General features: G+C 41.0%; 1 protein-coding gene across 4 annotated transcripts in view; it reads left to right on the top strand.

Annotated features, from left to right (window-relative positions):
• dcc (DCC netrin 1 receptor) overlaps positions 1 to 26,181 on the top strand; it is a 706,325-nt gene that overhangs the window by 581,659 nt on the left and 98,485 nt on the right. For all 4 annotated transcript variants that reach the window (XM_061980597.1, XM_061980596.1, XM_061980599.1 and 1 more), the window contains 2 exons: positions 140 to 256; positions 16,599 to 16,748. In XM_061980597.1, the coding sequence (XP_061836581.1) occupies positions 140 to 256; positions 16,599 to 16,748 (267 nt within the window). The remainder of the gene's footprint in view (positions 1 to 139; positions 257 to 16,598; positions 16,749 to 26,181) is intronic.

Here is a 26,181-nt window from a genome sequence, read left to right on the forward strand (position 1 = left end):
CTGGAGGGACTGATTTAATACAGGAGCTAAGCCTGATTTGGAAAACTATTTATTAGTGAGGAATCAATTAAGTTTAACCAGAATGTTGTGTTAAAAACACTTTTCAGTAAATTTCAATAAGTTGTTTGTATTATTTCAGGAGCGGATGGTGATGAGGCGTCCAGCGCTATTTCGACTTTGGAACGTTCTATGGCTGCGAGGAGAGGAACGCGGGGCAAAATGATGATTCCTATGGATTCCCAACCAAGCAACACGCGTATGTATTGCAACACAGCTTGTTGAAATCAATTAATTTATTACTGTTGTATTGTGAAGATTTTAAATTGTTTGGACCAAGCATGCAGAAAACAGAAGAAGAGCTTGCCTATCATTCACAATCATTATAAAAGACATGACGACGCATATGCTTGTTTTTTATGCATTCTAAATTGTAAATAAAAGTAAATAAAAGTCCGCTTACAGCGGAGCCAATGGCCGGTCCTCCATTTCACTCATAAATTCCAATAAATAACCATTCAAAAACCGCCAGCATTACTCAATTTACATTTCGTGATTTGAATATTTTAGTGATGTTGTTATTATATGTGCTAACACAGACATGTTTACATCATCGAGTGGTCTGCTGCTTTCTCGCGTCCTTGCTCCCAGTAAGTTTATTCCTAGATCAGGGGTGGGCAATTATTTTTTACCGTGGTCCGCATGAGCAACCAGAGCACTGCTGGAGGGCCACATCGACAATATTTCAATTACATTTTGCTCAGTATTATTTTTGATATACCGTTAGATAAATAATAATAATAATAATAATAATTAATAATAATAATCATTTCATTTAACCTAACTTAACTTAATACAAAAGCCGATTGCTTTTGATGTTTTATTTTTAACACTGTCTTACACAACACTTCCTGATGTATGATACAATGCAAAAATGTCCATTTCTGCACAGGGTTAATTTCTGTCTCTTTATCCTGCATCCTCTTTAAAAGTCCAACATTTTTCCCCGTCAGATTTGGACAACCATCTGTTGTCACACCTGCCAGCTTGTCCCATTTCAGTCCTAACATGTCCAAACACACATTTACCTATGTGAACAAGTCATTACCTGTGATTGTCCCTTTAATTGACTGCATGGCTGCCAGCTCCTCCGTGATTTGAAAGTCTGCAGTTATCCCACGTAAGGAGATGAGCAGCTGGGCGGTGTCACGTACATCGCAGCTATCATCCAAAGCCAGCGAAAAACAGTCAAAGTCGGCCGTTCTGTTCTTCAGCTGAAGCTCCAAGTTTCCAGCGATGGTCTCAACCCGCCTCGTTACAGTGAGTCGGGAGAGTGACACGTTCTCAAATGCGCCCCTCTTCTCCAGGCATATCAGCGCAACAGGGTCCAATAAGCACTCCTTAATAAACTCTCCGTCAGAAAACGCTTTACTTTTTTGGCGATTTTGTGAGAAATTACGAAACTTGTCCTGACGGCTGCATATCTGGGGGTGTGAAATATGGCAAAAAGTCTTTGTTGGGTTTGCAGTTTTACCATCAACGCATCAGCCTCCCTTGCGCGCGCTTCATCAGACACATTCTGCTATTTTTCCTCGTGCTTCGTCGTGTAGTGGCTATTCAAATTATATTCTTTAAACAAAGCAACCTGTGTACCACAAATTAAGCACACGGCTTTACCTTTAATTTCTGTAAATAAATACTTGGCAGTCCATGTCTTGTTGAAAACACGGCATTCGTCATCAACTTTTCTTTTTTTAGCGTGAGCTGACATCTCGGTGGTAACTGGGCATCACTTGTCACTGTGCACCCTCACTCACAGGTTACACCTCTATAAATAACACTTTTCAAAATAAAAGCAGCACAGCTGTAGTGCACGCACGACATAGAGGTTTTTTAAAATGCATTTTGTAATTTGTGAATGCTGCTGTTCACATTCACTCACAATCACACACGCGCATACGTCCACACGGAAGTAATACAAATAACGTTTTTCAAAACAAAAGCAGCACCAATGTATTGTACACTCGGCATAGATACTTTTTTAAATTTATTTTGTAATTTATGATTGGCCTTACGCGGGCCGGACAGGGACGCACAAAGGGCCGGATGTGGCCCGCGGGCCGCAGAATGCCCAGGTTTGTTCTAGATCATAAATCATGCCTGGACAGAAGACGTCTGAGTAGGTATTCTGACAAGTTGGTACACTTTGACAGCCATTTAGTACCCGAAACTGGCGAGGACGACACGAAAAGACGCCTGGTCCCTCCCGCCCTCCACCCCTTTTCCTCGTGAGGATTATGAGTCATTCTTCACAAAATGGGAATATATGAACAACCCAGCAGTCAGCATCCTAATGACAGCAAACGTTGCACAGTAATGTTTTATTATTTGTTGGCTCTCATGAAGTCTGCAGTGAGTAATAATCAGTGATGAAGAAAAAAAGAAGCAAACGTGATTCGTTTTTGAAATTAATGCGCCGCGTATGCTTAAAATGATCAAAATACGTAAATATTAAATGTTATTATAAATGTACCCATTACTACATTACAAATATACTTACATCATGTAAATAAAACCTTATTGGATGTGTTATTATATATCATAAGGGCTTTTTTTGCGGAATTGCGCAGCTCCTATAGGCTCCTTTGTAAGCAAACCTTTGATCGCTTTTATTTAATATTTAGATTGCAAAAAAAAAATTAAAATAACATCCATCGTCATGTCTTTTATAATAATTTTGAACGACAGGCAACATTTAAAAAAAAGTGTAGTTCCCCTTTAAGTCTGTTACTGCGCACCTTCATTCAACATGCACACTTTGGGTGGAACAAACCTCAAATGTCGGTTTTCCCTTTCTAATGTGGCCTTCCGCATATTCTCCCATCGACTTTTTCTCCTGCCTGCTTCTGAATTTGAATAAGTCCAGCGCTCTTGAAAGGTGAAACATTATATTGCACTGAAATTTGGATGCACTGTACACCATATGTAATGAAATGATAAAAGTAATTACAAAAAAAAATATAAAATCTATTCTGATCGCTTCAATTTAGAAGCTCACTATGCGTGGAGCAAGCCTAAAATGTGGGTGTTTTCTGTCAAATCTGGCTCTGGGTGTATTCTCCCATCGTTTTTTTCCCATTCTGAGCTTCTAAAGCTGCAAAAAGTCCAGGGCCCTTGGAAGGAGAAACATTGGTGTTTGCATGCAGTTTACTCCACATGGTAATAGAGACTTTAAAAACTAGCAATTGCATTCAAACTTCCACTATCACCATTTTCTTTTCTTTTATATTATATATTTTTCCGTATTTGCTTTAAAATATGTAAAAATAATCAAGTCATAAAAATGGGGTCCCACAGTAAATTTTTGGGGTCCCACTTTTTTGTTACCGTTTTGAAAACAAATGATAAATGTATGCATTATCCTGTTATATCTCACATTCTATATTGTGTTTTGGAAAAAGGTTGTCATAAACGTTACTTAAATCATTAAAAAAAAAAATACAAAACCCAAAAAATGTTTATGCATGTGTAAATGTATTCAGTTATAAACATTCATTCACTTTCTTCTTTCCTTCATGGATCTAAACTTAACCGCCGCCGTTATTTTTTTCTATATTTTTATTGTAATATTTTCAGAATGTGTTTGTTCTATTTTTGGCCAAAGTAAGACAAACAAAACAATCTAAAGTTGTCTTTATTTTTTAGTTTTAATGCCATGATTTTAATAGTCCGTGCACAGATTTTCCCCTATGCGGCCCCTGAGCTAAAATTAGTTTGACACTCCTGTCCTATACTAACAAAAGGAGGAAAGGAGCACTGAAAACAAACCTAAACACAGAAAAAAACATTAATTAGTCCAAGATGACAGGAGCAATCCTGACAGTAATTGTTTTATTGACAACAACCAGTTACCACAATTCATTAAGTTAAGCTTATCACACAGTAAGTTGAATGATGCGGACTAATTTGTTACTAAATGCTTTCTAATATGCTTCTGCCTTGGAGACGTTGTATCTGTAAGTAATATGCAACTTTATATTTTGGTACTTGTTTATAGATGGATATTTTATTTATCTCCTAGAGAAATTCATACTGACAAATGTAATGTTTTGGACTTCAATATCTTTCAATTAAGGACACTTATGTATGTTTAGCTTGTGTGCTCATGTGTGCTAAGTTACCTATAGCCTACCATGTTTAGTTCACTGAAATACAAGAAAAAGATCACATCCATTCATCCATCCTCTACCGCTTATCCCTTTTGGGGTCATGGTGGGTGCTGGAGCTTATCCCACCTGCATTCAGGCGGAAGGCGGAGTACACTCTGGACAAGTCGCCACCTCATCGCAGGTCCAACACAGATAAACAACATTCACACACTAGGGCCAATTTAGTGTTGCCAATCAGCCTATCCCCAGGTGCATGTCTTTGGAGTTGGGGAAAGCCGCAGTGCCCAGAGGGAACCCACGCGGTCACGGGGAGAACATGCAAACTCCACACAGAAAAGACCCCGAGCCAGGGGATCAAACCCAGGACCTTCGTATTGAGAGGCACACACACTAACCCCTGATCCGCCGTGCTGCCCGAAAAGACCACATTTGTGTGATTGCCCGAAAAGACCACATTTGTGTGATTATTGGGAGACATATAGATGTGAACTGGCTGTCCAGCTTTGCACAAGTTAACGCGCTGCAGGACTTCTTGTATAGAAGTGTTTATAATGAACAGCAGCCGCAAGCAGTTTCAGACTCAATAAACCACATTGCAAGCACTAAATTATTATATTTACATCCCTTCCTCCAAGTATTATGGGGGTTCTGATAAATGTCATACAGTATATTGTGCATATACATGAAGACAGACACGCAATGAATGGCCCTCGCTATTTTGATCATTTAAAAGACTCAAACCTCTGCACACAAGTAGTAGATCAGATTTGCGTGGGCTATCATGTTTCTACGTGTTTTAATACACACAAACCTTTAGTAGGTCACACACCTGAATGTGTACTGTGTAAGAAATTGGTATACAGTATGTTGTATTGCATGCCTACTATTGACACAATTTTCATGATAGATTCTTGAACACCTAGGCATCAAGTTTATGTCTCCGTGATCAAATTCAGAGTTTCTCTCCTTGTGTGTGTGTGTGTGTCTGTGTGTGTGTGTGTGTGTGTGTGTGTGTGTGTGTGTGTGTGTGTGTGTGTGTGTGTGTGTGTGTGTGTGTGTGTGTGTGTGTGTGTGTGTGTGTGTCTGTGTGTGTGTGTGTGTGTGTGTGTGTCGCCTTCCTTACAGCTGAAAGTCCCCACTAGTTATTATGCTTTCAACATTATCCTGGTGCGTGTGTAAGGATTTATGTCCTCTTTATCTTGTTTTCATGTCCACACTATTGTGTTGCGGTTGTTTTTTACTGCACCTTCAAAGATGCAATCAGGTTACATCAGCAATCAGTTTGCAGCCCCATGTGGTTATTTCTGGATATTGTGAGTCAGTGGGTGACTTAAGTTTTTGCAACGTGACATGCCATCCTGCATGTTCATAAAAGTGCTTCTGGAATGTGTGCGTCACATTGAGACAGTAGTCAGGCTTCAAGCTCTCAAACATGTCCTCCACCTCTTTCCTTACATTTGTTTGCAAATATAATCATTTAATGCTTACAATGTGATTTATTAAAGGCCTACTGAAATGCGATTTTCTTATTTAAACGGGGATAGCAGGTCCATTCTATGTGTCATACTTGATCATGTCGCGATATTGCCATATTTTTGCTGAAAGGATTTAGTAGAGAACATCAACGATAAAGTTTGCAACTTTTGGTCGCTGATAAAAAAGCCTTGCCTGTACCGGAAGTAGCAGACGATATGCGCGTGACGTCACAGGTTGTGGAGCTCCTCACATCTGCACATTGTTTACAATCATGGCCACCAGCAGTGAGAGCAATTCGGACCAAGAAAGCGACGATTTCCCCATTAATTTGAGCGAGGATGAAAGATTTGTGGATGAGGAAAGTGAGAGTGAAGGACTAGAGGGCAGTGGGAGCGATTCAGATAGGGAAGATGCTGTGAGAGGCGGGTGGGACCTGATATTCAGCTGGGAATGACTAAAACAGTAAATAAACACAAGATATATATATATACTCTATTAGCCACAACACAACCAGGCTTATATTTAATACGCCACAAATGAATCCCGCATAACAAACACCTCCCCCCTCCCGTCCATATAACCCGCCAATACAACTCAAACACCTGCACAACACACTCAATCCCACAGCCCAAAGTACCGTTCACCTCCCCAAAGTTCATACAGCACATATATTTCCCCAAAGTCCCCAAAGTTACGTACGTGACATGCACATAGCGGCACGCACGTACGGGCAAGTGATCAAATGTTTGGAAGCCGCAGCTGCATGCATACTCACGGTACCGCGTCTGCGCATCCAACTCAAAGTCCTCCTGGTAAGAGTCTCTGTTGTCCCAGTTCTCCACAGGCCAATGGTAAAGCTTGACTGTCATCTTCCGGGAATGTAAACAATGAAACACCGGCTGTGTTTGTCTTGCTGCAGCCGCCGCAATACACCGCTTCCCACTTACAGCTTTCTTCTTTGCTGTCTCCATTGTTCATTGAACAAATTGCAAAAGATTCACCAACACAGATGTCCAGAATACTGTGGAATTGTGCGATGAAAACCGACGACTTAATAGCTGGCCACCATGCTGTCCCAAAATGTCCTCTACAATCCGTGACGTCACGCGCTGACGTCATCATACCGAGACGTTTTCAGCAGGATATTTCGCACAAAATTTAAAATTGTACTTTAGTAAGCTAACCCGGCCGTATTGGCATGTGTTGCAATGTTAAGATTTCATCATTGATATATAAACTATCAGACTGCGTGGTCGGTATTAGTGGGTTTCAGTAGGCCTTTAAGCCAAAAAACTGGCAAAGTTAGGCCAAATGGATACAGCTGTGAGGTGCTGACAATGGAGACAGAATCTTCCATCCATGTGTATCAACATATTAGGACTGTCAGAAATAAAAATATGATATATATATATATATATATATTGTCTATACAGCAATGACATTTTAAAATGTTATAATTGCTGAATGCCATAAAGTGGCCAAATATGTTGCATTACTCTTTGCTGGTCTGGGATTGCTTTCTTCTTTTGCCATTTGGCTTGAATTATCTTCTGTTTTTTATGAAATCAGTTATGTTTAGCTTTTATTTGATGTTTGTGTCGCTACGTGGACATCCATCAATCCATTTTAATAATAATAATAATGAATTAGATTTTATATTGCGCTTTTCTACACACTTAAAGTGCTTCACAGAGAACTCATCATTCATTTACTCTACATTCACACTTGATAGTGGTAAGTTTGTATTTGTAGCCACAGCTGCCCTGGGGTAGACTTACGTAAGGGTTGCTGCCAATTTGCGCCTACAGCCTCTACGACCAAGAGCAAACATTCATTCACATTCATACACCAGTGTGGGAGCAAGGTTGGTGAAGTGTCTTGCGGAAGGACACAACGGCCGTGACTAGGATAGCGAAAGCTGAAATCGAACCTTAAACCCTCAAGTTAACTGCACGGCCGCTCTGCCATCTGAGCCACGCGGTCCCATTTTCCTATGCTTATCCCTATACGCAGGTGCATGTAAAATGTTGATTAATGAATGACAGGGCACTTCGTATGAAATTTTGTGTAGAGACGTATTCCTAGTCCTTTCTTGATCCTGTCACTTATAAGAATATAGTTGCTGTAGTCCCCTGTGGCAACAAGTGTTAATGCTGGACTTGTAGGCATTCTTAAAGAGTTAAAATCCCTGCTAGAGATGCGTTAGGGAGATAAGATAAAATAATATTTTATTTGTGTTCAATGTGTTTTTTGCACTCCAAAAAATATATACATTTATTTATCTATATATAGAACAATGTATTTCCTATTAATTTGTTATAGTACAAAACTTGCATCAAATAAATAAATGAATTCATTAATAAAATTGTTGATTAGAAATATATTGTAGCGTCCCGGAAGAGTTAGTGCTGCAAGGGGTTCTGGGTATTTGTTCTGTTGTGTTTATGTAGTGTTGCGGTGCGGATGTTCTCCCGAAATGTGTTTGTCATTCTTGTTTGGTGTGGGTTCACAGTGTGGCGCATGTTTGTGACAGTGTTAAAGTTGTTTATACGGCCACCCTCAGTGTGACATGTATGGCTGTTGACCAAGTAACGCCTTGCTTTCACTTGTGTGTGTGTGTGCCTAAAATGAACGTGATCATTAAACTTGGTAATGATCATATAACGTGTCAGCATTTCTTGACATCTTCGAGTAAAGACCTTTGTTAACCCGTCCAACGCTACACTACTGTATAGAAATCATTTCATGGTGGACAGTAGGGCCCTAAGTCTTACACTCAGTAAACCTCAGGTGGAGACATGGTTGTAAGCACTTCCTGTTTAGCAGTTCATGGTTAGCAAGCAAATGATAACAACTAGTGCATTACTGGATGTTTTAGGTGTTAAGGTATACAGTAATGACAGACCAATTTAAAAAAAAGACACTGATTTAAAAATTACAATTTGAACTATGAGCCATAAAACTTTCAAAGTCTTTACTAATTGACTGGAATTCAAATTATTTCCTCCATCCTCGAATCAGTGTGCATTCTTTTATTTTGCCACATTGGTGACTGTGACATGTGTACTTCAGTATCCTTAGTTTTTATTGATTGATTGCTTTATTGAGCAAATAGCAACACAGACACAACCCGACACACCTCAGTACCAGAACCCGGCCTTTTAAAACAGTTCAATATAAAAGGGGTCAATGTTGTTTTACTCATCCAATCAAAACAAAGGTTCATTATTTTGCTTTCTCAAGTACTACAAGAGAAAATCACCTCACTCACTTATCAAGTGTCACATAATGAAATCTGATGTTGGGATTAATGGTTTTTTCCACGAATCAATAGAACAGATTGCATTACTCAGAGCAAAATCAACTGTTTCTACAAACCCCTTTTCCATATGAGTTGGGAAATTGTGTTAGATGTAAATATAAACGGAATACAATGATTTGCAAATCCTTTTCAACCCATATTCAATTGAATGCACTACAAAGACAAGATATTTGATGTTCAAACTCATAAACTTTTTTTTTTTTTTGCAAATAATAATTAATTAGATGCTGGCTTTTAAACTTTGCGCCTATAACAATCCGGATGGTTCTTTTCCTCTTTGGTCCGGAGGACACGACGTCCACAGTTTCCAAAAACAATTTGAAATGTGGACTCGTCAGACCACAGAACACTTTTCCACTTTGTATCAGTCCATCTTAGATGAGCTCAGGTCCAGCGAAGCCGACCGCGTTTCTGGGTGTTGTTGATAAACGGTTTTCGCCTTGCATAGGAGAGTTTTAACTTGCACTTACAGATGTAGCGACCAACTGTAGTTACTGACAGTAGGTTTGTGAAGTGTTCCTGAGCCCATGTGGTGATATCCTTTACACACTGATGAGGTCACGGGCTTAGCTGCCTACGTGCAGTGATTTCTCCAGATTCTCTGAACCCTTTGATGATATTACGGACCGTAGATGGTGAAATCCCTAAATTCCTTGCAATAGCTGGTTGAGAAAGGTTTTTCTTAAACTGTTCAACAATTTGCTCACGCATTTGTTGACAAAGTGGTGACCCTCGCCCCATCCTTGTTTGTGAATGACTGAGCATTTCATGGAATCTACTTTTATACCCAATTATGGCACCCACCTATTCCCAATTTGCCTGTTCACCTGTGGGATGTTCCAAATAAGTGTTTGATGAGCATTCCTCAATTTTATCAGTATTTATTGCCACCTTTCCCAACTTCTTTGTCACGTGTTGCTGGCATCAAATTCTAAAGTTAGTGATTATTCGCAAAAAAAAAAAGGTTTATCAGTTTGAACATCAAATATGTTGTCTTTGTAGCATATTCAACTGAATATGGGTTGAAAATGATTTGCAAATCATTGTATTCCGTTTATATTTACATCTAACACAATTTCCCAACTCATATGGAAACGGGGTTTCTACTTGTGTTTTGTCTGTGCTCGGTTTTTACTTGAACAGCGCTATTCTATTCTGCTCTCACAGCAACCGGCAGAGCAGTAACTGTGGAGGAGCGATTGCGATACAGTTTGCTACACTGCGCATATGCATGTGTTATGCCTTTGATATGGGCGTAATGCATGTAAAGGCGTAGAAGCTCTCGTTCCACTGAGAGCTTCAGTGGAACGAAGGAAGCGAGTGTTCCCTTGGTGTGCGGAGACAAAGGCAAACAATCACAGTGTAGTGGATCAAAATTAACACAGATTACAGATGCACACATTTACATCACCATGAAAATGAAATAAACATTATTAGTACATCTTTAACATTTCATTTTTATCAATCCTGTTATATTTTATTTATTAAAATGTTACTATTTGACTATTTGATTATGTGTTTAAATTTTAATCTGTCACACATGTGTTTTGCTGGCTTTGTCCGCTAAAAGGCCTACTGAAATGCGATTTTCTTATTTAAACGGGGATAGCAGGTCCATTCTATGTGTCATACTTGATCATTTCGTGATATTGCCATATTTTTGCTGAAAGGATTTAGTAGAGAACATCGATGATAAAGTTCGCAACTTTTGGTCGCTGATAAAAAAGCCTTGCCTGTACTGGAAGTAGCAGACGAGTAGCGTGACGTCACAGGTTGTGGAGCTCCTCACATCTGCACATTGTTTACAATCATGGCCACCAGCAGCGAGAGCGATTCAGACCGAGAAAGCGACGATTTCCCCATTAATTTGAGCGAGGATGAAAGATTTGTGGATGAGGAAAGTGAGAGTGAAGGACTAGAGGGCAGTGGGAGCGATTCAGACAGGGAAGATGCTGTGAGAGGCAGGTGGGACCTGATATTCAGCTGGGAATGACTAAAACAGTAAATAAACACAAGACATATATATACTCTATTAGCCACAACACAACCAGGCTTATATTTAATATGCCACAAATTAATACCGCATAACAAACACCTCCCCCCTCCCGTCCATATAACCCGCCAATACAACTCAAACACCTGCACAACACACTCAATCCCACAGCCCAAAGTACCGTTCACCTCCCCAAAGTTCATACAGCACATATATTTCCCCAAAGTCCCCAAAGTTACGTACGTGACACGCACATAGCGGCACGCACGTATGGGCAAGCGATCAAATGTTTGGAAGCCGCAGCTGCATGCGTACTCACGGTACCATGTCTGCGTATCCAACTCAAAGTCCTCCTGGTAAGAGTCTCTGTTGTCCCAGTTCTCCACAGGCCAATGGTAAAGCTTGACTGTCATCTTTCGGGAATGTAAACAATGAAACACCGGCTGTGTTATCCGGTACACCAGTCAAGGGGTGCATTCTACGGCGGGGGTGCGTTATCCAGCACAACACCTGCCGCAATACACCGCTTCCCACCTACAGCTTTCTTCTTTGCTGTCTCCATTGTTCATTGAACAAATTGCAAAAGATTCACCAACACAGATGTCCAGAATACTGTGGAATTTTGCGATGAAAACAGACGAATTAATAGCTGGCCACCATGCTGTCCCAAAATTTCCTCTACAATCCGTGACGTCACGCGCAGACGTCATCATACCGAGACGTCATCATACCGAGACGTTTTCAGCAGGATATTTTGCGCAAAATTTAAAATTGCACTTTAGTAAGCTAACCCGGCCGTATTGGCATGTGTTGCAATGTTAAGATTTCATCATTGATATATAAACTATCAGACTGCGTGGTCGGTAGTAGTGGGTTTCAGTCGGCCTTTAACCCCCCAACAAACACACTGTGTATGTGCATGTGTTCGCCCCAAACATAACTGGAGAGGAGCGATCACATTACAATTGGCGATACTGCGCACAAACATGTGCATGCGTTTGTGTCGACAGCTTCCCAATTTGCTCATGTCTCTGACCACAGAACTTTCCTCCAGAATGTCTTATCTTTGTCGATGTAATGTCAGATGAAACAAAACTGTAGCTGTTTGGCCACAATACCCAGCAATATGTTTGGAAGGGAAAAGGTGAGGCCTTTAATCCCAGGAACACCATGCTGGTGGTAATATGCTATGGGCCTGTTTTGCTGCCAATGGAACTGGTGCTTTACAGAGAGTAAATGGGAAAATGAAAAAGGAGGATTACCTCCAAATTCTTCAGGACAACCTAAAATCATCAGCCTGGAGTGTTGTGGTTTCAAAAAAGAATGAGAATCCAAGTCCAGATCCTTAAAATTTTCTATTTAATAACAAAAAATCACTGGAGAAAATAACTCAATTGTGACAAAAGTTCAGCTCCAAGAAAAGCGGGTCCATATCTGTCCTTCACCTGAGGAAATACAAAAACAGGAATTACAAAAGGTTCAGGGCAAAGGTCAGAGTAAGTGAGCTCGTGGCTAGATTCTACCGCAGGCAACGGACGATTTGGCACCGGCTGAGTGGAGATCCAGGGTTTAAGTCTGGTAGTTGATTAGCAACAGGTGGGCTCGGATGACTGGCAGCACACCTATAACTAATAACAAGACAGACACGAGAGGAGAGGGGAATAGGAAAACAAGAGGGAAAAAAAGCAGGAGAACTGCCCTCATGACATGGAGGTTGGGTCTTGGGCGCAGTTGGGTGTTCCAACAGGACAATTACCCCAAACACACGCCAAAAGTGGTAAAGGAATGGCTAAATCAGGCTAGAATTAAGGTTTTAGAATGGCCTTCCCAAAGTCCTGACTTAAACGTGTGGACAATGCTGAAGAAACAAGTCCATATCAGAAAACCAACAAATTTAGCTTAACTGCACCAATTTTGTCAAGAGGAGTGGTCAAAAATTCAACCAGAAGCTTGCCAGAAGCTTGTGGATGGCTACCAAAAGCGCCTTATTGCAGTGAAACTTGCCAAGGGACATGTAACCAAATATTAACATTGCTGTATGTATACTTTTGATCCAGCAGATTTGGTCACATTTTCAGTAGACCCATAATAAAATCATAAAAGAACCAAACTTCATGAATGTTTTTTGTGACAAACAAGTATGTGCTCCAATCACTCTATCACAAAAAAATAAGAGTCATACAAATTATTGGAAACTCAAGACAACCATGACATTATGTTCTTTACAAGTGTATGTAAACTTTTGACCACGACTGTACATAAACAATAGTTTATATTGTGTCTGCGTTTACATTCATTCGCTTCCTGTCACTTTTCTATCTTTTAAAGATGTTTTTAAATTTTTCTACCATACCCAGGAGTCTCCATTAACCCAGAGCCGCTCTGCTGCACCATTGTGATCAATGTTGTCAGTCAATAACAATATTGATCACCCTTGCTCATATGTGCTGTTCTTGCTGCTGTGACCAAATGCTGCTTGGTTAGGTGATCAGGACACATACAGTAAAGCACACAGGAACACTCACTCACTAATCTCTTTAAAGCTGCTGATCACAGCTTTGCCGCATTAAAATAATCAATCATGTCTAATCAATGCTCGGATTGATCATAGTTTAGTGAAACAAGACCTCTTGCTTCAAAGGCGGTAAATAAAACCCCATCTGTCCTTTTCCTTTTCGATATAATTAAAACAAGCCTTCTGGGTGTAATGCTTTTAAGACTTTTGAGAATATGAATGTATTTAATTAATACATGTATTCCATGACATTACATTCCACTGAAACGTTCTTAGCCAATGTAGATCTGTAGATGAAAAGTCTTTAAATAGAAACAAAAAACATGAGCCATCCCACTGAATGGGTGCTATTCCCGTGGTTGTAGTTCTCAAAATAAACTTCAATTTCTGTCCGAATCTGATAATACACATATTTCACTAGTGTGTATTTATTAGCCCATCACAGGAAATGTTATTTCATTGTTGTACAAGATGAAGATGAATCATTTACCAGGACTGAAAGTAGGAGGAGTGATGTCTTGCCACACATGTCTTTTGAGTTAAGTCATCTTAATTCTGGCATGGTCACTTGTCCATCCACCCATTTTCTACCGCTTCTCCCTTTGATTGCTAACTTTGTCAGTGTTCCCAAGTAACAACAATGCTAGCAAAAATGTTTTGTCATCCCCTTCCAGATAGTACAATGCCAACACACATACACGACAAAAAATTTACATCAGCAGGACTTACTCTGTTGTTTTAAAATAACAGAGTGAGAGTAACATCAGTGAGACTAACAGTTACACTACAACAAAAAGGCAACACCTAATTATACTCAATCTTTTATCAGAATGTATGACATTATATTAGATTATGAAATGCATTGTGCAATTATGTCTTAACAGTTGAATGATAGTACATAAAATCATGAGGCGGTTAAAGGCCTACTGAAACCCACTACTACCGACCACAGTCTGATAGTTTATACATCAATGATGAAATCTTAACATTGCAACACATGCCAATACGGCCGGGTTAGCTTACTAAAGTGCAATTTTAAATTTTGCGCGAAATATCCTGCTGAAAACGTCTCGGTATGATGACGCCTGCGCGTGACGTCACGGATTGTAGAGGACATTTTGGGACAGCATGGTGGCCAGCTATTAAGTGGTCTGTTTTCATTGCAAAATTCCACAGTATTCTGGACATCTGTGTTGGTGAATCTTTTGCAATTTGTTCAATGAACAATGGAGACAGCAAAGAAGAAAGCTGTAGGTGGGAAGCGGTGTATTGCGGCAGGTGTTGTGCTGGATAACGCACCCCCGCCGTAGAATGCACCCCCTGACTGTTGTGCCAGATAACACAGCCGGCGCTTCATTGTTTACATTCCCGAAAGATGACAGTCAAGCTTTACCATTGGCCTGTGGAGAACTGGGACAACAGAGACTCTTACCAGGAGGACTTTGAGTTGGATGCGCAGACGCAGTACCGTGAGAACGCATGCAGCTGCGGCTTCCAAACATATGATCGCTTGCCCGTACGTGCGTGCCGCTATGTGCATGTCACATACGTAACTTTGGGGACTTTGGGGAAATATATGTGCTGTATGAACTTTGGGGAGGTGAACGGTACTTTGGGCTGTGGGATTGAGTGTGTTGTGCAGGTGTTTGAGTTGTATTGGCGGGTTATATGGACGGGAGGGGGGAGGTGTTTGTTATGCGGGATTCATTTGTGGCATATTAAATATAAGCCTGGTTGTGTTGTGGCTAATAGAGTATATATATATATATATATATGTCTTGTGTTTATTTACTGTTTTAGTCATTCCCAGCTGAATATCAGGTCCCACCCGCCTCTCACAGCATCTTCCCTATCTGAATCGCTCCCACTGCCCTCTAGTCCTTCACTCTCACTTTCCTCATCCACAAATCTTTCATCTTCGCTCAAATTATTGGGGAAATCGTCGCTTTCTCGGTCCCAATCGCTCTCGCTGCTGGTGGCCATGATTGTAAACAATGTGCAGATGTGAGGAGCTCCACAACCTGTGACGTCACGCGCATATCGTCTGCTACTTCCGGTACAGGCAAGGCTTTTTTATCAGCGACCAAAAGTTGCGAACTTTATCGTCGATGTTCTCTACTAAATCCTTTCAGCAAAAATATGGCAATATCACGAAATGATCAAGTATGACATAGAATGGACCTGCTATCCCCGTTTAAATAAGAAAATCGCATTTCAGTAGGCCTTTAAAGTAATGAAAGGTGGACTTTATTTTAACATTAGAGTAACTAATAAAGTCAGGGAAGAGAAGGGAGTGTCAGGTGGAGCTCCAGGGTGTAAGTAAATATTTCAAAATCACATTATTGATTACAATAAAGAAGAACAGCTGACGGCTGATGTGAAGTTTATTTTTTCAAATATACATTTAATTTAATATGATAATTATTTAATCATTTCTACAGTACTATAGGGTTGGGTTATGTTTTTAAGTCAAATGCTGATACAGTACATTACTATATATAATGTAGTGGTACAATGACTTTCGTTGGTTTCATTATAAGAATGGCGTTTGGTGTTTTTATTGTAAGGCAAATACTGTAACCAGGACAAACTCCCACTATTCTTTGTAAAATCGGAGCCCACTTTTATCACTTCTAGATTTAGAAATTGGGGGGAAAAAAAGCTATCAAAAACGTCAAAAGCACATGAAAATAGTCATACACATTGGCATGCTGTCTCTGTGACTGCACAAGAAAATCACCCTATAATTAAATCAGCAGACAACAAGCACTGTCTGGAAAAAAATTTATATATATGTGAAGGTATGTGAATGTGTGTGTGTGTGTGCGTGTGTCTTTTGATTGATTGATTGAAACTTTTATTAGTAGATTGCACTGTACAGTACATTCTCCGTACAATTGACCACTAAATGGTAACACCCGGATAAGTTTGTCAGCTTGTTTAAGTCGGGGTTCACGTTAATCAATTCATGGTCCCCACCAATGTTGAACGCGTTCCTACGCCCCTGGGGTGAGGTACCTTTTAAATCTCTGTCATTAATTGTGTCATTAGCATCTGCACACTGTCATTTATCGGGGTCTCTGCGCTTGAACCATTTTCGCTGATCACTCTTCCTTTCTCTTTCAGCTGTGGTCAGCGCCATCCCAGTGCCATCTCTGGATTCCTCTCAGTATCCTGGTATACTTCCTTCCCCTTCCTGCACTTTTACCCACAACAAATTCAGCTTAAGGCCAATGCCTTTCTCCAGCCTGACGTTGGACAGAGGATACACGCAAGGTAAAACCGCAATATGTTACATAAAACAGTGTTTCTCTTTAGAAGGTAAACGGACATTGTCACAAACACGCAACACACAAAACCCAAAACCAGTGAAGTTGGCACGTTTTGTAAATAAAAACAGAATACAATGATTTGCAAATCCTTTTCAACCTATATTCAATTGAATAGGCTGCAAAGACAAGATATTTTAACGTTCGAACTGGAAAACGTTATTGTTTGCAACATGTTTCAAAAAAGCTGGCACAAATGGCAAAAAAGACTGAGAAAGTTGAGGAATGCTCATCAAACACTTATTTGGAACATCCCACAGGTGAACAGGCTAATTGGGAACAGATGGGTGCCATGATTGGGTACGAAAGCAGCTTCTATGAAATGCTCAGTCATTCACAAACAAGGATGGGGCGAGGGTCACCACTTTGTCAACAAATGTGTGAAACAAATTGTCGAACAGTTAAAGAACAACATTTCTCAACGAGCTATTGCAAGGAATTTAGGGATTTCACCATCTATGGTCCGTAATATCATCAAAAGGTTCAGAGAATCTGGAGAAATTACTGCGCGTAAGCAGCAAGGCTGAAAACCAACATTGTATGCCTGTGACCTTCGGTCCCTCAGGTTGTACTGCATCAAAAACCGACATCAGTGTGTAAAGGATATCACCACATGGGCTCAGGAACACTTCAGAAAACCACCGTCAGTAACTACAATTTGTCGCTTTATCTGTAAGTGCAAGTTCAAAGTCTAATATGCAAAGCAAAAGCCATTTGTCAACAACGCCCAGAAACGCCGCCGGCTTCGCTGGGCCCGAGCTCATCTAAGATGGACTGATGCAAAGTGTAAAAGTGATTTGTGGTCTGACGCGTCCACATTTCCAAATTGTTTTCGAAAACTGTGGACGTCGTGTCCTCTGGAACAGTGGTCCCCAACCACCAGGCCGCGGCCTGGTACCGGTCCGTGGATCGATTGGTACCGGGCCGCACAAGAAATAAAAATACAAAAAATAAAAATTTTTTTTTTTTTTGTTTTTTTTTTATTAAATCAAAATATAAAAAACACAAGATACACTTACAATTAGTGCACCAACCCAAAAAACTCCCTCCCCCATTTACACTCATTCACACTCATTCGCACAAAAGGGTTGTTTCTTTCTGTTATTAACATTTCTGTATTATTTAAAAAAAAAAAAAGCTTGATAAAGTGTGACAAAATAGTGCAAAGTGAGAAAATGTAAACATGAGAAAATCTATTTTCTGTTTGTTTAATGCCAGGACGTTAAAGCAAAGCTATGGGTGTGCACATCTAAAATTGTGTTTTAATGGTCTTGGTGGGGCCGAGCGCCTTGCATAACACACAAACCATATTGGTCTGACTACAATCCATTTTTTAAAAATCCCCAAAACTTTTCCTGTTTTATCTACAATTGTGTTGCTCCCTGAAGCACTCAATTTTAGTTTCTCTTCTTACTCAAAAATCAACTGCGAGACAACAAGAATCCGCAGACAAACTTGATAGTTGATACTGTTACCTGATTGGTTATTAGCGCGTCACTCCCACTTCTTCTTCTTTGAGTCCATAGCAATCTCAAATGTTGTTCTGCCAGTATCGGGCACAGGCCACAGCTGATGGGGTAGGTTCTGCCAGATCTTCTGGACTGCACTGAGGGGCATCAGCACATTGCAGTAGGTGGGACATTGTCTGCTCTGATCCACAGCTTCACGTGTCGTCTGATGTGTAGTTCCATGCTTTCATCAGTGCTTTGCACCTCCCTTGTTCCACACGCAGGCTGTTAAGGGACTTCCAGAATGTCCAGCCAAGGTTGTGGGCAACCTGCAAGGCTTTCCATTGGTGTGATTCCTCTGACCAGCCATTCAAGAGTTTGTTTGCCATGTCTTTGCTATTCATCTTCCCAAATGTTGGTCCTTGCTACTTGTTTGGTTGTATGGATACTGTCTCTGGATCGGAGCTTGCGAGGGGGTACTACATGGCCATGCAAGGGGTGTCTGATGTCTATCGCCTGTGTTCTCCGTTCATCTTAAGCGATACCTAGTTTTCTGAAGTGCGGGGGAGAAATGACAGCCAGCGGATAAAGGCATGGGACAGGTGTTGTCTTGAGGCATCCCGTGATGATGCGGCAGCTGTAATTTAAGGCTGTGTCGACCAGTTTTGGTATGACGTAATTGGCTCCAGCTTTAGCAGGCATACTCTGCTGTCGAGAAGCACAGGTCCTTGGAAGTTGCATTGATTGTTTATAGATCGGCGCCCCACTTTAAGTGCACTAGTTTGCGCAGGACGGTATTGTGGATGTTGACCTTGGCTTTGGTGTTCTTCGGGTGTTCCTTTATCAAGTGTAACACCAAGATACATGGGATGTGTATGGTTGGGCAGTGTGTGGCCATCCCAAGTAACGCTCAGTTGTTTTTTCGTGCCTGGGTTTTTGAGATATGGAGTTTTATGTGGTTGTTATTGTAGTAGCTTGACATTTCTTGGGGGGCATTTTCAAGGACAGACTCGTCTTGTGAAAGGCTACTTGTTGGGTGGTGATGCAGAAGTCATCTGCATGGAAGAACCCCTGTCATTGAACAGGATGGGGGACAGTACGCTACTTTGTGGGAGGCCATTCTTTTGAGCTTTCCATTTGCTCCTCTGGTGATTCAACTGGATGTAGAAGCGCCTGTTTTAGAGGAGGCTTTTTATAATTTGACACAGTTTCAAGTCACCCATCATGTCCAGGAGTTTCCTGACCATTGTACGGTGTTGGACAGTGTCATATGAAGCAGAACGATCTATGAAAGCTTTTCCAGTTATTTGTTTTTCTTCAAACCCATCCTCAATGTATTGGGTGAGGTTCAGTAACTGTCCGTCACAGGAGCAGCCAGGGTGGAAACCAGCTTGGTCTTTAGTCAGCTTGGTGTCTGTGAGTGGCATGAGGAGTATCAGCTTCTCGTAGCGCTTGTAAGTAATGCGTAGGAAAGAGATGGGTTGGTAGCTTTTTGGGGATGATGGGTCTTTGGGGATTGGGGATTGCAACCACTTTGGCCTTATTTCAGATAGGGGGGATTGCTTTAGGTCCCAGGTGCTGTATCATTTCTGCTAGTATGTCATCAATCCCTGCAGCTTTTCTGGATTTCAGCTTTCTCATTGCATTTTCGAAGTTATTCTATGTCAAAGGGTTTGGCGGGAGGGCTGGCTGGTTGTGGTTGGTCAGATACCACTGTGTGACGGTGTTCTCTTGTGGATTGGCGGCGGCATTGGTTACGGCCATTGGTCACCCGCTGTGATGCAATCGAGTTTGTTGTGACCGTTGTGATTATGTGTGGTGTGGTGCAGTCTTTGTCAAGATGGTGAATTGTAGCCCAGGCCTTTCTGCTGTTATGTCATGTTGGTGTTGACCAGCATTTCCCTCCAGACTTTCTTTCCGGACAGCACCAAACAAAAGGACATCTAGGCCATATACAACAATAAAACAATAACAACAGAAGTACAGTAAGACTAAAAAAACAAAACCATTAAACAATAAACCAAATTACCAATGACAGACCAGCAATTAAGTGACCATAGTGCTAAAGCGCTATAGTGACTATATAGTAGACCATATATACAGCGTCTAATAATTTAGTCTATTCATTTATGACAAGTATTGTCAGTTGGCAGGCTCCCCCTCCCAAGCACACACACAAAACACGCACATGAATACACAAACACCTGTCGAAGCGCATTCGGCCAGGTAAAAGCTGTTGCATGTGCATACACACAGTACATCACCATGGTGACACACGTTCATTTGACAAGAATGGCCTGGATTGATACAACTTTTTAAAATTTACAGTGTTATATTTTTCAAGGATGTTAATGACATTTACAAATGTTAGTAAAACTCCAAGTTCTATCATTTTCACGCAACCCAAAAAAAAGGCGTCATGTCAAAATCCGCCTCATTGGTAATGAGCCCGCCTTAATTCCAGATTTAAGCCCTTTTGCCTCACTTACGCAGGTTTGATGGGACCGCAGGCTGAATGGGGAATACGAACAAGAGACACATATGTAACTTTAAGCATGAAAAACACTTAAGCGCAAACGGGAGAATAGGGCCTTCAATTTCTAAAAGAGTACGTCTACCTTGCTCTGACGTCACAACATAGCCAGACTGCAAAAACAGATGCATCTAAAACTGCGTGCAAGCTCACACCACAATGCATGAAACTTGTGATTTGACACTTTGGTTTTGTTCAACGCAATTATACAACATTGTAACAACATTTAAGAGTTAGAAAAGACAACATTTATTGTAAGTTCATAGGTTCATTAACATACTAAGAATTGTAGTTTATTTGCCATAATCAAGGTGATTATTATATCTTAGGGCAGTGGTTCTCAACCTTTTTTCAGTGATGTACCCCCTGTGAACATTTTTTTAATTCAAGTACCCCTAATCAGAGGAAAGCAATTTTGGTTGAAAAAAAGAGATAAAGAAGTAAAATACAGCACTATGTCATCAGTTTCTGATTTATTAAATTGTATAACAGTGCAAAATATTGCTCATTTGTAGTGGTCTTTCTTGAACTATTTGGAAAAAAAGATATAAAAATAACTAAAAACTTGTTGAAAAATAAACAAGTGATTCAATTATAAATAAAGAGTTCTACACATAGAAGTAATCATCAACTTAAAGTGCCCTCTTTGGGGATTGTAATAGAGATCCATCTGGATTCATGAACTTAATTCTAAACATTTATTTTGTTGAAGTATTATTCAATAAATATATTTATAAAGGATTTTTGAATTGTTGCTATTTTTAGAATATTTAAAAAAAATCTCACGTACCCCTTGGCATACCTTCCAGTACCCCCAGGGGTACGCGTACCCCCATTTGAGAACCACTGGTTTAGGGGAGCAGCTCCACACTGTATATGGAGACACAGAATTACCTGCCAGCCGCTTGTCAGCCAGAGGACTAAAAATAAATACAGTGTCAGCCAGAGAGCACCCGCGTTTGTGATCTGCATTAATCGACAATAGCAATCACATACTTTTTCACAAAAATTGTCCGATACTGATCGATGGTCGTTTGATTGGTATATCTCTGGTTTCTAGCAAGAAAAATGTGTCGGAAACAGACCAATTATGTTTCCCTTCCGCCATGTTTGCTGCTCAATGATAAAAAAGGGAAAAACGCGTCACACTGACACACGCGTCTACAGCGAAGGGGATTTTACCCCAAACACAGAGAACGGATCCAAATGGCTGTGTACATTGACACCATTCGGAATAACGATGAACATTAACCACCCCTCTCGTTCGGAAATGTTGTTCCGTATCAGAATCTTTCGTTTGATGTGTTTATAAGAAGCATTTTTAATCTGATTGGGCCTTTATTCTGATTATTTGTGTCCATGTAAACATGGCTAGAATGAAGTGATTGACTGTGAGGATTCATCACTGGCAACAAAATGCAGACACAAACAAGAAAGGCTTTGTGTCGACATTGTAAAATGACACACATCTCACTGATATGTGAGAAATGTTCATTTTATTCTCGCAACTTTACCTGTTTATGTGATGTTTCTGTGTATTTTTTCACTTAGTTGAGTTGGGCTTTCCGAGCCATACCTCAATAATTGTTCTCACTGACATGTTATTGATGGGTATAACAATACACAAACTCAATGAATAAAATCTAAAATTCTGTGAGCTGATTTGTTTCTGACTAATTTGACCATTGAATTGTATTAAACAACATAATTAATAGGTGTGGTTAAGGTATGTGTTTGATTTTAATTTCCCCTCGGGGATTAATAAAGTATTTCTGATTCTGATTATTTGTGTACTTACGATGGATCCTCCAAGATGATATTGAGCATTGATTTTCAAATAATGGTATACGGGCTCCAGCTAGTGGTATGCCAAAATTGTATTTATTATTTAAATATATTGTTTTATTTTCCTAAATTCAAACAAAGTTTTACTGTTCAAACTGTGTGTAATGTTACAGTGGCCAAAATCTTAAATATACTTGTAAAATCTCTGTCTTGTTTTAATGAATATTTAGGCCTTCTACGCTACTGTATTGTAATGTTGGTCATTATGGTGGTACTTGGTGAAAAAGGTTTGAGAACCACTGAACTCGAGAAATAGGATTATATCATAATTGTTTTCAATTATTAATTACTCTAATACTAATTTCATAATTTTGTATTCTGTTTATTTTTAATTTTAAACAGGCATTTATTAATTTTGTAGTAGTTATTTGTTCATTGTATTTATAATATTTGTATTATTTAATTAAAATATTATATAAATATATAAAAATATTCCTAACTGTGACTGGCAATTGTGTATTATTATTATCATTAATAATAATATTTTTATTATTATTATTATAATTTAATGTAAGGATTAGTAGTGGTACTTATTTATATCCAGACATCCATTTTCTATATCACAGTGATAAAAATAAGTATTGGATGCTCTGCTGATTTAGATTTTTTTTTTGTTCAACTCCTTATAAAGATTAACTACTTTTCATTTACATGGTAGATTGTTTTTCTTTTTAATAGAGAGCGACAGAGTGTAAAAATACATTCCAGTAAAATACAATTAAAAAAGGTTGTAAATACATCAAAATTTGATCGGAAATCAAGTATTTGATCCCCTACAAACCAATCATTCTATGTGTCCATGTAACACTATTTTTTTAGTGAATAAACATTGAAATATTAAATAGTATATACATTAGTATATTATCTGCAGTATACTGTTTGCTTGAGTGATATGCCAAATACTATATGTCAGAATGAATATATTGATTAACATATTGAATATGTGGCATTTAATAAACATCATTATCCCTCAGTAAAACAGTATATTCATTGAAAAGTATTGACTTAAAATGCAGTGATATTTGGTGTGTTTTTATGATATGTCATATTACAATATGCATCATTACTTGAACTTGAATGAATTTCATTAGAATGACATAAATGTCATCCCAATTACATGTTGAAGGTTTCAGGATGTCTTTTAGCTCCAAATGGGTTCTGACCGGTTATGCCGTCGCCTCCACAGGCACTAAAAATGTATTCATACTGCATTGTAACTACTTTACCTTCCTGTAGGATTTTTAAGTACAGCTTAAGTTTGAAGTATAAATGACTCATGCATGTTTGAAGTGAAGTTCCATTGTCAACATCGCTTATTTGATGTTTAATGAAAAGTACCATGCAGAGTTAAAAAAAACTCCATCACTCACTCGATCCATTCAATTTCTACCGCTTGTCTCTCTCTGGGTAACAGGGGGGCTGGAGCCTATCCCTGCTGCACTAGGGCGGAAAGCAGGGTACACCCTGGACAAGTTGCCACCTCATCACAGGGCCAACCATTAAAGCATTTAGAATAATAATGTTGGTGTTTTTCACTTTTATGCAAGAAAAAACACACAACATCAACCTTTTAAATTGTCTCACAATCTTAAACCCACACACAAAAAAGATATAAACTATAGGTATGTGCAATATTACCTAAAATCTATATTGCGATATATGTTGCAGCCTCCTGCGATAAAAATCCCCCACTTAAAATGTGAGTAAAGAATGCATGAAGAATTGTATAAAATGGTGAATGGAATACAAAATGTATAATAAAGTCTGACGTGAAAAATAACGGTATATCAAGGACTATAACCCGCTACTTTCTCCCCGAACTATGAACCCTGCGTTTATACAAAGGTGCGGCTAATCCATGGATTGTTCTTTGCTAAGGCCTACATTATGGAATGGAATAAGCAAAGAAATCAAACTGTTACGCTTGCGAGGCATTGTGATGCCGGAGGTCGTCTTTTCAAGATGCAGAGGGATGTCAGGAAGCGGCTTGCAGGTGAGAATAAATGATTTATTCTGATTGCAGAACAAAATGCTGCGCGGTGCACCACGGCACGGAAAACAAGAGGGTAGCAAAGATGCTAATATCAAAAATGTAAACTATGAGCGAAACTAGGAGCGTAACTTGTTGCGTAGGAGCAAACAAAACCAACAGACCGAATGAGGCCAGCGCGTAAACTAAATAGCCCTCTGATTAGTGCCCGGGCAACAGGTGCGCGTCCGGGACACTAACCAGAGGCAGGTGACTATAATCTGCCGTCATGGCAACAGAAACAAACTCAAGAGGTGCTGAAAACACAAGTGACTTGAAAACAAAAACAAAAATATGATCCGGGCAGCGGATCATAACAGTACCCCCCCCCTTAAGGGACAGATTCCAGATGTCCCCTGGCAAAACTAAAACCCCCCCGACTATGACAAAGTTCAAGAGTCAAGGGAGGGTGGAGGGAGGATTTGGCGGAGGGTCGCCAGGCCACGTGTCCCCGAATCCACCGGGGACGAGTCAGGTGGCGGCGGCGAATGGAACGCCGCTGCCGGAGGCGAGGCGGGCGACCACGGAAAGGCCACATTCGTGGCTGCCGAGAAGGTGGGCGTGAGTGGCGCCAGAGGTTCAGTAGCCGGAGAGTTCTGCGACTACGTCTCGGGTGTCGCTGCTGTTTGCGCCACTGGCGTCCATACACAAACCTCCAAGAGCGCCGCTTGCGCAGCCAGACCACTCGAGGTCGTTGAGACGACGATGAGGGCGAGAGAGCAGACGTCGCCGTGGAAGCAGGAGGAGTCGTCGTCGCCGTGGAAGCAGGAGGAGTCGTCGTCGCCGTGGAAACAGGAGGAGTCGTCGTCGCCGTGGAAACAGGAGGAGTCGTCGTCGCCGTGGAAACAGGAAGCGTCGTCGTCGCCGTGGAAGCAGGAAGCGTCGTCGCCGTGGAAGCAGGAAGCGTCGTCGCCGTGGAAGCAGGAAGCGTCGTCGCCGTGGAAGCAGGAAGCGTCGTCGCCGTGGAAGCAGGAAGCGTCGTCGCCGTGGACGCAGGAAGCGTCGTCGCCGTGGAAGCAGGAAGCGTCGTCACCATGGAAACAGGAAGCGTCGTCACCATGGAAACAGGAAGCGTCGTCGCTGTCGGCGTGGGCGGAGCAGGCGGCTCGTCTGTCGGCGTGGGCGGAGCCAGAGGCGGAGCAGGCGGCTCGTCTGTCGGCGTGGGCGGAGCCAGAGGCGGAGCAGGCGGCTCGTCTGCCGGCGTGGGCGGAGCCAGAGGCGGAGCAGGCGGCTCGTCTGCCGGCGTGAGCGGAGCAGGCGTCCGGGCTGTCGACGTGGGCGGAGCAGGCGGCTCGTCTGCCGGCGTGGGCGGAGCAGGTGCTGGTGTGGGAACCAGACTTGGAGCAGGTGCTGGTGTGGGAACCAGACTTGGAGCAGGTGCTGGTGTGGGAACCAGACTTGGAGCAGGTGCTGGTGTGGGAACCAGACTTGGAGCAGGTGCTGGTGTGGGAACCAGACTTGGAGCAGGTGCTGGGCGTGACTTTGGCGAAGGTGGCCTGGCCGGGGGTTGCGGCTTAGCACGCCG

This window comes from Nerophis lumbriciformis, linkage group LG20, assembly GCF_033978685.3.
Source record: "Nerophis lumbriciformis linkage group LG20, RoL_Nlum_v2.1, whole genome shotgun sequence".
In the NCBI taxonomy this organism is placed as follows: Eukaryota; Metazoa; Chordata; class Actinopteri; order Syngnathiformes; family Syngnathidae; genus Nerophis; species Nerophis lumbriciformis.